At 43.9% G+C, this 12,329-nt stretch overlaps 1 protein-coding gene across 3 annotated transcripts in view; it reads left to right on the plus strand.

The window, feature by feature from the left end:
- MARS1 (methionyl-tRNA synthetase 1) overlaps positions 1 to 12,329 on the plus strand; it is a 312,431-nt gene that overhangs the window by 40,281 nt on the left and 259,821 nt on the right. For all 3 annotated transcript variants that reach the window (XM_082244787.1, XM_082244785.1, XM_082244786.1), the window contains exons 12-14: positions 1,897 to 2,067; positions 2,172 to 2,267; positions 10,952 to 11,069. In XM_082244787.1, the coding sequence (XP_082100913.1) occupies positions 1,897 to 2,067; positions 2,172 to 2,267; positions 10,952 to 11,069 (385 nt within the window). The remainder of the gene's footprint in view (positions 1 to 1,896; positions 2,068 to 2,171; positions 2,268 to 10,951; positions 11,070 to 12,329) is intronic.

Raw genomic sequence — 12,329 nt, forward strand, 5'->3', positions numbered from 1 at the left:
TAGAAAAGTACGGTATATCCTATTTACTTGTGTTAAACTTTTTGTTTACATTTCCTCAGTCACCTCCTAGTTTCCTACCTAGGAAAATGATGTCAAACATCCAAGGAGTCTTCAGGAGGGGAAGAGAAGAGGGAGGGGTTTTCTCAGCTAAGCACACTCTCCTGTATGCATACTGAGCTAAGGGCAGGAAGTAAATGCTACATGAATTATTTGCCCTTACTCAAGATGGCCATGACCAGAAATCCTAGTTGGTGTTTTTCAAAGAGATTTCTCACCAAAATAAAGCCTGGAGGCATGGATGGATGGGGGAGTATGCTTTAAATATTTAAAATAAATTAAATAGCATTTTTGGTTTGTGGTGCTCAGATGCAGTGAAGATCAACTTTAATGCAAAAATCTAATCGTAAGCGTTCTAAGCACACGTTGTTTTACATTGCGTTCAAAGCTGATACTTTACGTACTCCCGAGGTTCCTGTTACTATCTCTGATTCAGAGCCTCAACAAAATTTCCCTGTTTTTAAGCAAGTGTCTTATGACTTGGCTTTACAAGAAGTTATTGATTTTCTGATGCATTGTGTTCTACCCTGCAATTGGGTTATTGCTGTTTCAGGCATTGGCTCTTATAGAGGCGTGGCTGTAAAGACCCTTCCCATTACATTCCTTTTGTAAAACTGTCCTTTTTATGAGGTCTGGAACCAACTGGTAGAATCATGGGACTCCTGTAATAACTTCTTCTGCTCATATTTGCAAAGCTGCTATCTGGTTCTCTGTTCACACATTTAATTTTTTTTTTATCAGTTGAATGTTCAGGCATGGCTGGCCCTACCATGGGTCCCGCTGGGTCCATTGGACCCAGGCGGAACATTCAAAAGGGCAACAAATTAACTCCCAAGATTTTTTATTTTTTTTCCAACATTTGTGTGTCATCAGTTTGCGGTGCGTCACGAGCAGCATTTCCATATCTCAAACTGCAGCCCATAATGCAACCTGATGAGTATGAGGAGGCAGAGCGTCTCCTCCGGGGAATGTCCCTCGCGTGATTGTGGTGTGCGCAATGACATCAGTGCACTCCATCTCAAGCAGGGCAGGCTGGACCTTCTAGGGCGGTGGCCGCGGCCGACACAGGAGGACAGACAGTGGGTGTTTGGTGGACTGGTCTGGTGGTGAGGTATAAAAGAAGATAACAGTATATTATCTTCTAAACGTTATATTTAATATAGTTATTGCTGGTGTTCTTTTTTCCTATACCCCACAAAGCAGCCCCTTACACACAGACACTCGCGCACGCACACACGCAAACGTGGGGGCCTTATGGGGGGGGGGGGGCAGCATTTAATTCTTGGACCCAGGCAGCAAAAGGTCTTGGGCCAGGCCTGTGTTCAGGCCTCTGCCAATACCAGCTAGAGCCACAAGGTGTTTCACGCCACTTTGTTTGATTCTCTTATTTTAGGCATTTGATTTTATTTTAGGCATTGATTGCCCACCCCTCAGTTAAATTGCTTGGGAATGTCCAATGGTCTTGAATTGATTGATGGAAGCCTGTGTCCTCTGCTGTACAATTTGACAAGGATTTTTTACTTGCCTGTAAAATCCTTTTTCTTGGAGTATAGTACAGGACCACCATCCTCCCTGTCCTGGCTTTTTTCCTCTGATTGCTTGCCAAAAAAGTATTCCGAGGGGGGGGGGGGGGGGGTGTGTTATGTGGGCTGCCCTAACAACTTTGTTTGCCAGTATCCTCACCAGAAGGTGTCAACACATGCTCCTAATTTATGGAATCAAGAAAAGGATTTTACATGTAACTAAAAAACTTTTGTACACTTGTTTCATGCTGCAGGTTCTCTTTAATTGTTTATGCATAAAGGGGGTTCATCTGTGTTTCTTTGTTTTCTTTTTCAGTTAGAAGAACGGCTGGAGAAGTGGTTAGATCAGTCTCTTGCAACTGGAGATTGGACTACCAATGCACGTTACATAACCCGCTCCTGGATCCGTGATGGCTTGAAGCCACGCTGTATTACTAGGGATCTGAAATGGGGGACACCTGTGCCACTGGATGGCTTCAAAGACAAGGTAAATAAAACCTATCTTACTAACTTCCTACTGAACTGGAGTGTTTCATGTCTTCTGGAGCTATAAAATGGTTTGTTTTTTGTTTTGTTTTTTTTTTTTAACAGGTTTTCTATGTCTGGTTTGACGCTCCAATAGGATATATTTCCATTACAGCCAATTACACAGATCAGTGGGAGAAGTGGTGGAAAAATCCCCAGCAGGTAGACACACAGTAGATTCTAAATGTAATATATTGTGGTGCTCTGACAAGTGTTTGTGTAAAAAAAAAATTGCTTCTCTGATTATTAAACTAGACTTTGAGAGGCTGGATGTTATAGGATTTTGTCTGCTTTACTTGTAGATGTATTCAGTTCTCACCTTTTGGAAATTAAAATAACCAGAAGGCTTTTTCTAAGGCCAGCCATACACTGTTCAAATCTCGTCCGGTTCACCAGGAGCCGGCCAAGATTCGAACTGTTAATGAGCAAGCTGAATGTACCAAGTTGATCAACTTGGATACAACCAGCCTGCCGGATTCTCTTACGATTATGGTAAGCTGCTAGCAAAAATCGCTGTCTTCTCCCAGCAGGGATGGCTTCCCCTGCCGGGAGCAGACAATTGCTCGGCAGGAGGGGTCCCCCTGTTAGCACTGTCCTGTGTTATTGTTGGAATCATGTGATTTTTTTTTTTTTTTTCTGTAAAGCAGAGGCGTAATTAGAACCTTCAGACCCCCGGTGCAAGAAACCATGAAGGGCCCCCCCCCCCGGACCCCTGGCTGGGGCTCTTCCCACTGATCCTGGTGCCCTTTACTCTCGTTGCGGGGCCCTTTATTATGGTCCCGCAGCGGGACCCTTTCACAAGTTCTGTAGTGGGCCCCCTTCCTGCCATCTTGGGACCTCCCCGCGGTGGTGGAATGCCAGGGCACGGTTGCAAGTGTGACCTTTGCGATCCTGGAAATTCATCCACTGGTGTCAGTAGTTTTTAATTTTTTGGTATTTTAATTGTATTATTTTTTATCATTTTTATTTTATCTTTTTACAATGTCACTGACTATGATTCTGTCCATTCAGAAAAGTAAGGAGCTGGTAAATTACATATTTACTGACCCCTTCCTGGTTCTCTATTGTGACACATCTCCTGCAACAGCCGGCAGGAGAGGGGAGGGAGCACAGTGGGGTGGGAAGGGGGGGGCGGGGGGATCAGGGGAGCACACAGGGGCCCAGAGACAGCAGAACACAAGTGAACTGGATAAGAGGAGTGGCGGGGGCAGCATACAGAGCAACCAATCTCCTCATTTTCCTCCTGCAGCTACAGGAGGAAAAAGGAGGACAGTGATTTCTCTACATGCTGCCCCCACCGCCCCTCATATCCAGGTGTACAGGGGAGCCGGATAGGCCCGGTTGCAATTGTTACGCCCCTGCTGTAGAGGATGCTGGGCATTTTCATGACTACTTGGGTTATACTGCCATCTTCAGCTGAATGGACTGTGTGTGTGTGTGTGTGTGTGTGTGTGTATATATATATATATATATAATATATATATATACATACACATACACATATATATATATATATATATATATATATATATATTGTAAGGGATTAGCTCGGTGGCGGGTGTGGATGACCCCTTGGGGGGTGCGTTTTCCCAGAGAGGTAGCCGACAAGTGCTTGCAAACAAACAGTGTGGTTTATTAAATGGTGTTTTCTTCACCAGGCTGTATGCAGCAAAACATCCAAAATAAAATAAAACAGAAAATAAATCCTTGCCTCTGTGGGCGGCTACCTTCTCACAACTGGAACCTGCCTAAGTGTCTGTCTCCAACCTACCGTCGGGTAGACTTCCTTGTCCTATAGCGTACACTCAATAGTCCTTTTATAATAGCTTCACAGGGCAACACAGTCCTTTTGTTTCTTTCACATCAACAGTTCGTCTTCTCACCTTTGAGACGTATTCACCCTTGGTTACCGTCCCGGGCACACATCACTCCGGGGGGTCTTCTCCCAGGCCCACACATCCTGTCGGGAGGCACACGCTGACTGTCCTCCTGCTCCCAGCCCACATGGCTTCAGGACACAGCTTCTGGAGGCAGCAAACAATAGGAATTTCTCTGAACAAATTATAGAGCCTTAACTCCCTCATTCTGAACAGGTGAAGGCCTTTCAACTTCCTGCTGGCTAGCTCTGTAGCCAACACCCTAAATTAATTAATGGACTTTCTAAATCAGGTGGAAATGTATCTCCTTCCTGTGACTACATTCCCAGATTTAGCTGACTTCCTGTTACATACCCCCCCCTCTTGTTTCAACCCTAGGGTTGGGACACAGATTTCCAGGCACGCATGTGTCAAGCACTGCTGACTCACTGATAAGCCTCCTATTATCCTCAAGCTTCCGGATGAAACTGTTTTGTCATCTTCATTGACGGATTTCTCATAAATGTCAGACAGCTTGTCCCTCATAACCGTCTGTCCAATCCACCACGGAGGACCGTGATCCATAGGCAACTCAATTGGGCTAGTCTTAATGTCTTCAACATTCTTAAGACGCCTCTCTCTGCAATCCATAAATGTTTTCCACAAAACTTTGAGAACCTTTGCTTCACTAAGCTTTGTTCCAAGTAGGGACTCTTGACATCCCTCTGTGACTTGAGTTGCCTCTCCATACAGCTGTACACAATCATTGACTTTTTGTTGTAAAAGGGAATGATCTTCCTTCTTGAGCTTTGCTTGCTCTAAGATGCTGTGCAGAGGATTTTCCAATTGAGACAACAGGCTGTCACACATTTCTTCAAAGTGACCCCTGTTCCTTTTCCCAGAGATATCAATATCATTCAAACATTTCATATTTATAGGCAGATCTGAAGCATTTGCACTCATCAACTTCTTAAACTTTTCGCCCTCCTGAGCGAGTCGCAGTAAAGGCCTACTATTTGATTTGATATTCAGTTTATATTTCTTGCCAAACTCTTCACAGAAGTAGCCAACCAGAACATCATCAACTTTCCTTCCACCAACATAGGGGTCAAAGGCAACAACACAGTTGAACCCAGCGATCTGGGTGGTATCCATTATAGACCTCCTCTCTGCATCAGTGAAGAAGCATGGAACTGCAACACATTCTTTTACAGGTTTCTTCAATGCACTTTCTGCTGAACTATTTGACCGCTCAAGGTCACCTAGTTCTTTTTCTCTATCTGAATTCCACATGGAATGCATCTCAAGATCACGATCAAACTTCTGCCACCCGTCTTTCACCAGTTCCATTTTGGAAACACTCCCTGAAAGGCACTTATTCATTTGCTTCACGTTTTCACCAACAGCCTTAGTTTTCTCCACTAGGTTTTCAGCCTGAACTGAGAAATCACCACATTTCTTACTCAGCTCCTTTGTTTGCTGAAGCTCTAATGATACATTTTCCAATGCTTGAAGTTTTTGAAGGAACGGATTATTCCAAAGGGGTGATTCAAGCCACATGTCGTCACATTTCTGAGGCTCACTCAGGACAGACCCCAAAACACTGATCCTTTTAAAAACTGCATCAGGCACACTATCCCCTCTTTGGGACAGATCCTCTGTTGCCTGGAATTCCTCTTCCAGTTCCTGCAACGGAATCTTCATCTCTTCTAGTTGCTGTTCTAAGGCTCGCTTAGACTTTTCTAGCTCCTGAACGCTTTTCACAACATCATCCTTGGAGCTGATCAATTCTTCCATTTCTGTACGCAGCTGTTTAACACTTTCTAGTTCAGCCTTACACTCTAGAGCTTCCTCCAAAGAGCGAGCCAAGAACAGGGCTTTGCTCTCGTTATCACGCACCTCCGTTTCTGCACGTGCGCGTTCTTCTGCATATTTTGCAGACACAGTCTTCTCTTCACCAAGCATGTGATCAAACTTCTTTTTCACATCTTCAACACACTGTAATGAACCAACGCTTTCTTCCATGCGTTTTTTCATATCCGCTATCTGAGCTTGCAATGTTGCGACTTGCTCTGATAGGTTTTTCTTTGCTTCCGCCTCCTCTTTTAATTGTTCCAGGAAGCCATTTTTCTCATCTTCCATTTGTTTGAGCTTTGTGCTAAAACTCAGCCTTTGACACCTCTCTTCCTGTAAGAGTTCCTGCGTGTCTTGCAGCTGCGATTCCAAGATAGAAAAATCTTCCGCAATTTCTCTAGATTTGCTGTCTGCTTGAGAAAGCTGATTTGTAACATTGTCCAACTCAACCTGCAGTCGGTTTGCCTTCTCTGACAGCTTAGCACACAATCGGTCACCTTCTGACACCTTGACTTGCGATTCCAGAAGCTGTGCCTCTACTTTTTCCCTCTTATGTTCACAATCTCCTTTTCCCTGCATAAGAGCCTTCACCTCATTGGCTAGCATCTGGGAATAAGAATGTAATTCTGCCACACAGGCTTCTTTCTCCTTTAACTGCTGCTGGACACGTTGGGCTTCCCCTTTCCAACTTTCACAGTCCGCACGCCATTCATCTACCACATTGCTTAAAGTAGTGAGCTCATACACAGTACTCAGTAATTTAGCTTCTCTTTCACTTTTCTCTTTGTCGCTGAGAGACAATGTCGCTTTCAGAGCAACATTCTGTTCCTGCGACTCCTGCAGGTCTATTTTTGTAGCTCCCAAAGACTGAAGACTTTTTTCCAGCTGATTACGCAACTCCAACATATCAGCCATACTTTGCTTCTGCAAAGTCTGAATTTCACTTTCCTTTTCCATGAGGATGGTATCTTTCTCCATTATAGTCTCTCTGCGTTTTTGCAACTCGACCAAAAGAAGAGCAGTGGATTCTTCCCACTGTGACACATGAGACTTCAGTAGTTCATTCGTTTCCTGCAAGTTTCTATGCTCCATTTTAAGCAATTCCAAGGCTTGTTCCTTTTCTTCCATTTTCCGTTGCAAGGCATCCAACTCAGCCCTGCACACATACTCGGTTTCCTCCAAACCGATGGCCTCCATTGGCTGCTGGCGTCTCTGTTTCCAGCCTGCCATGCTCTCTTGATGAGCCTTTTGTTGAGCTGCAAAGCTCTGCTGAAAATCCGCATTTGCCTGCTGTTGAGCTGCATTTGCTTGCTGTTGAGCTGCATTTGATATAATCAGATGTTTCAACATCTCCTCCATTTTGAGTTTACTTTTCATCTGAGCACACTGCGTCTCCATAGCAGTTTCATCAGTGTTGCTAGGGACAACAACCTTCCTCTTTAGTAGACTCTCTTTAGGCATGGATGGGGCTGGTTCAGACGGTAACATCCCCTCCATCCATAGAATCCGGTCTCTCATTTCATCTATCTTTGCATTTTTCAGGCGTTTGGATCGCCCCATCTTCAATAACTCCACAAACAAATTTTTCACAGTCCAGCAAACAAAATTTGAGACCACTGTCTCTTTAACACATTTAGTTTTTCTCTCTCTTGCAAGATCTCTTTTCCTGCGCACACAGTTTGTGCAGTCACTTGCCCCAGACACAACAAAGTTCATCAAATAATTTTGAGACCGCTGTCTCTTTAAAACACTTTTTTTTTTCTGTCAGGATCTTCTCTCTGCACACATAGATTGTGCAATCTCATGCACCAGACAAAGTTCATCAAACATATGCACTCCATTGCAGGGATCTCTGCTTATGCCCACTGCATACCTCCACCATATGTAAGGGATTAGCTCGGTGGCGGGTGTGGATGACCCCTTGGGGGGTGCGTTTTCCCAGAGAGGTAGCCGACAAGTGCTTGCAAACAAACAGTGTGGTTTATTAAATGGTGTTTTCTTCACCAGGCTGTATGCAGCAAAACATCCAAAATAAAATAAAACAGAAAATAAATCCTTGCCTCTGTGGGCGGCTACCTTCTCACAACTGGAACCTGCCTAAGTGTCTGTCTCCAACCTACCGTCGGGCAGACTTCCTTGTCCTATAGCGGACACTCAATAGTCCTTTTATAATAGCTTCACAGGGCAACACAGTCCTTTTTGTTTCTTTCACATCAACAGTTCGTCTTCTCACCTTTGAGACGTATTCACCCTTGGTTACCGTCCCGGGCACACATCACTCCGGGGGGTCTTCTCCCAGGCCCACACATCCTGTCGGGAGGCACACGCTGACTGTCCTCCTGCTCCCAGCCCACATGGCTTCAGGACACAGCTTCTGGAGGCAGCAAACAATAGGAATTTCTCTGAACAAATTATAGAGCCTTAACTCCCTCATTCTGAACAGGTGAAGGCCTTTCAACTTCCTGCTGGCTAGCTCTGTAGCCAACACCCTAAATTAATTAATGGACTTTCTAAATCAGGTGGAAATGTATCTCCTTCCTGTGACTACATTCCCAGATTTAGCTGACTTCCTGTTACAATATATATATATATATATATATATATATATATATATATATATATATACACATACACATACACATACACATACACATACATACACATACACACACACACCATATTATCAAAAGTATTGAGACATCTGCCTTTACGCGCACATAAACTTTAATGTCATCCCAGTCTTAGTCTGTAGGATTCAATATTGAGTTGGCCCACCCTTTGCCGCTATAACTGCTTCAACTATTCTGGGAGGGCTGTCCACAAGGTTTAGGAGTGTGTCTATGGGAATGTTTGGCCATTCTTTCAAAAGCGCATTTGTGAGGTCAGGCATTGATGTGGACAAGAAGGCCTGGCTCACAGTCTTCACTCTAATTCATCGCAAAGGTATTCTATCGGGTTGAGATCAGGACTCTGCAGGCCAATTAAGTTTCTCCACCCCAAACTCGCTCATCAATGTCTTCGTGGACCTTGCTTTGTGCACTGGTGCGCAGTCATGTTGGAACAGAAAGGGGCTACCCCCAAACTTTTTCCACAAGTTGGGAGCATAAAATTGTCCGACATGTTTTGTTATGCTGATGTCTTAAAGTGGAGTTCTGGCCTTGGGGGTGAAATTTAGCTAAAAATACCCCCGGGACAGTCAGGACTAGTACATAGCCTCTGAACTGTCCCGGGTCGCACTTACCTGCAAGAAGAAATACTTACCTTGAAAATTTCTTCTCCAGCGCTGCCATCTCGGATGTGGGCAGCTGAAGCCAGCGCGTCCTTTTCTGCGTCAGAAGCTGTTTAGCAGGGAATGAGGCGCCTGCACCGGAAGTGACGAGCGGGTCCAGTGCAGGTGCATTGATTCCTGGGAGCGATGACGTTCAGCTCCCAGGAATCAATGCAAGGAGGAAGTGACAGCGCAGTAAACTGAATGCTCTGGATTACTGGTTTTGTGCATAGCACTTTGCTGTCATACTCTTTTTATTAAAGCGGTGTTCTAGCTACAAATACTGTAGCTGCTGAATTTTAATGTATAGACACTTACCTGTCCAGGAAGTCCGCAATGTCAGCCCCCCAGCTGATTTTCGGATCGGCTGCTGCTGCCATTCACTCTAAGTAAAACCAGCAATTAAGCCTTTTGGTTTCCTACTGTGCATGTGCTATGATGTGCATTCTTATTGGCACGATGGGGGAAGTAGAAAGGGGATGGAACTTCCATGGGATGGCGCTGCAGTGCTGTCTCCTGGAAGTGGGGAAGCGCATCGGTCAATAACAGATACCTGTTCCCCCGCCCCTCATGAAAGGTGCCAAATGTGAACACTGGAGGGGGGGAGGAAGTAGATAAGTGGAAGTTCCATTTTTGGGTGGAACTCCACTTTAGAGGCAAAAGCTTTCTCCTGCAGAAAGGTACAGCTTTTAAACAATGTAACTGAGCTCTGTTTGCCTCACAACCCTTAGAACAATCTCATTTGCTTTGATTTGATCTTGCTATTTTACACATACAAGCGGTGTATTGATAGTGTGTTCCGACTCTCTCACCTCATTGGTTCACACAGCAGCTTGAGCCAATGAATAGAGAGAGTGATGGACAAGGCTGAGCCACGCGTGTGTGTGAATGGACACACACAGCGCTGCTCGGGATCGAGTCTGCTCAAGTGCCCTCATAGCAAGAGGCTTGCTATTGGCCCCTAACTGGGCAGGTAGAAAGAGATAGGACCGCCAGTGGGGGATCCTAAAAGAATAGGATCAGGGCTGCTCTGTGCAAAACAACTGCACAGAGAAGGCAAGTGTAACACGTTTGTTATTTAAAAAAAAAAAAAAAAGAGTCTGGGGGACTAGGAGGTAGTTTGAATTTTGCAACTGTATATATCAGGGAAACAAGGGCAATGCAGAGGAGGGGGTTTGGAACAGAATAGGTTTGTCCAACAGACGTACGGTACTTTCAGAGGGCCGAATGTTCAGGGTGAAATGCTACGGGAAGATATATGGAGGTCAAGGGATGCCAGATTGATAAGTGTTTGTTATTTTTTCATTCAATTTTACCAGGTCTGAGCTGATCTTTGATTTAGTTTAAGCCAGGGGGGGGCAGATTATTTCCAGGCTTTGACAATTGTCTGCATGGCTGCTGTTAGAACATGCCATGATAATTTAAATCAAATTTTGGCAAGGCCTGGAGGTTTGAGATTTAAGAGTTGAGCTAAGAAAAGGACCGTGGAGTCCATTTGTTCAGAGATCATACAAAATATTTTTTATTTTTTCATTGAAATGTGCTATAGGACAGATTCATCATATAAGGTTGAAAACATGTCCACCTTTGCACACCTTCTGAATGTGATGAGTATCTGGGTATATAGTGAGCAATCTGGGACAGTACCATATACTGTTGGTTATATTTTTATAACCACCTTGACTTCAGATTATATTCCAGGTGGCCAAAGGTGTGGTAGTAGGAGGAAGCTAAAGATGCATTGTTTGCTGTGTGATGCATATAACACAGATTTTGTTTCAACATGTTTGTAGTTAAGCTACATCTGTGCAGTTTTATTCAGTGTAATGGCATACTTGTATAATAGAATATAATTCTAATGTGTTCAGGTCCAACTCTACAACTTCATGGCAAAGGACAATGTCCCTTTCCACAGTGTCATTTTTCCATCATGTCTCTTGGGAGTCGAAGACAACTACACAGTGGTCAACCATCTTATAGCTACAGGTAAAACCTAATTGCACTGATGACCTGCTCCTAATGACTAAGCAGAGCGTTGTTTTTAAATTTGTGTATCATTATATGTTTATACAGGCCACATATTTTTACTTCATATCTGGTATTGGGCGTTGAACTATACAGCCAAACGTAACTCTTGTTGGCCTTTTTGGACTGTGAGATGCTGATTGCAGTATCCTAATGCAGGGCCCATTTACATTAGTGCGTGTGTAATCGTGAGTTGTTTAGCACGCTGCAATGCATTTTTAAGATGCATTCCAGTGTTTTCTTTCCTCTACTTTAGTGCAGTGGTCCTCAACCCTGGCCTACAGGGCCCACTAACAGGCCAGATTTGCAAGATAACTGAAATACATCCCAGGTGATATCATTTGCTGCTCAGTGATTGCAGTACTCTAGTCTGCATCTCCCCAAGGTAATACTTAAAATCTGGCCTGTTAGTGGGCCCTGTAGGCCAGGGTTGAGGACCACTGCTTTAGTGCATGGGTGCTCAACTTGTGGTCCTCCAGCTGTTGCAGAACTACAAGACCCATCATGCCTCTGCCTTTGGGAGTCATGCTTGTAAATGTCAGCCTTGCAATGCCTCATGGGACTTGTAGTTTTGCAACAGCTGGAGGGCCACGGGTTGCGCATGCCTGCTTTAGTGTTATGTGCTGCAGCATGTTGCAATGTGTTGGTGTGCTGCAACATGCAGCACACAAATGCTTTTTTAGTGTTAATTTTTGGTGTGAACTAAAGCCATAGAATAAGATAATAAATTACCTTGTTCTTGCGTTCGGACTGTGTTGGGCAATGCAGCCTTGTGCTGCTGGGGTAGATGAAACCTAAATGTAAATAAGAAAATCATTCCTTCCACTGATATATCCATAAAAATATAATATACCTTAGGTTAGTTTCTGATTCCTTATCCTTTTAATTAAATGGCAGCATGTTGTACCACTGTCTTTTCATTGAACAATGGAAAATGTAAGGTATCTGGTACAAAAATAAATTTATCTCTGAATCCGCTAATGGGAGCTGCCATTTCCTTGCACAATTTCACAGCTTTGCTACTACTCAGAGGTCTGAGATGGGTGTTTTGCATTTAGACAAATTCTTTTAATGATCGCATGTTTTTTACGAGAATTTCAGTTGCAGGTTTGTAAGTTGAAACTTTACAGCTTTCAGTTTTTCCATATGAAATGTTGGTCAGATTTTTCATTCATTGCACACCAAGAGCTGTATTTTCTTTTTTCATATTTTCAAGTTTCA

The sequence above is a fragment of the Pelophylax lessonae genome, assembly GCF_965119305.1.
Source record: "Pelophylax lessonae genome assembly, chromosome: 2".
Lineage (NCBI taxonomy): Eukaryota > Metazoa > Chordata > Amphibia > Anura > Ranidae > Pelophylax > Pelophylax lessonae.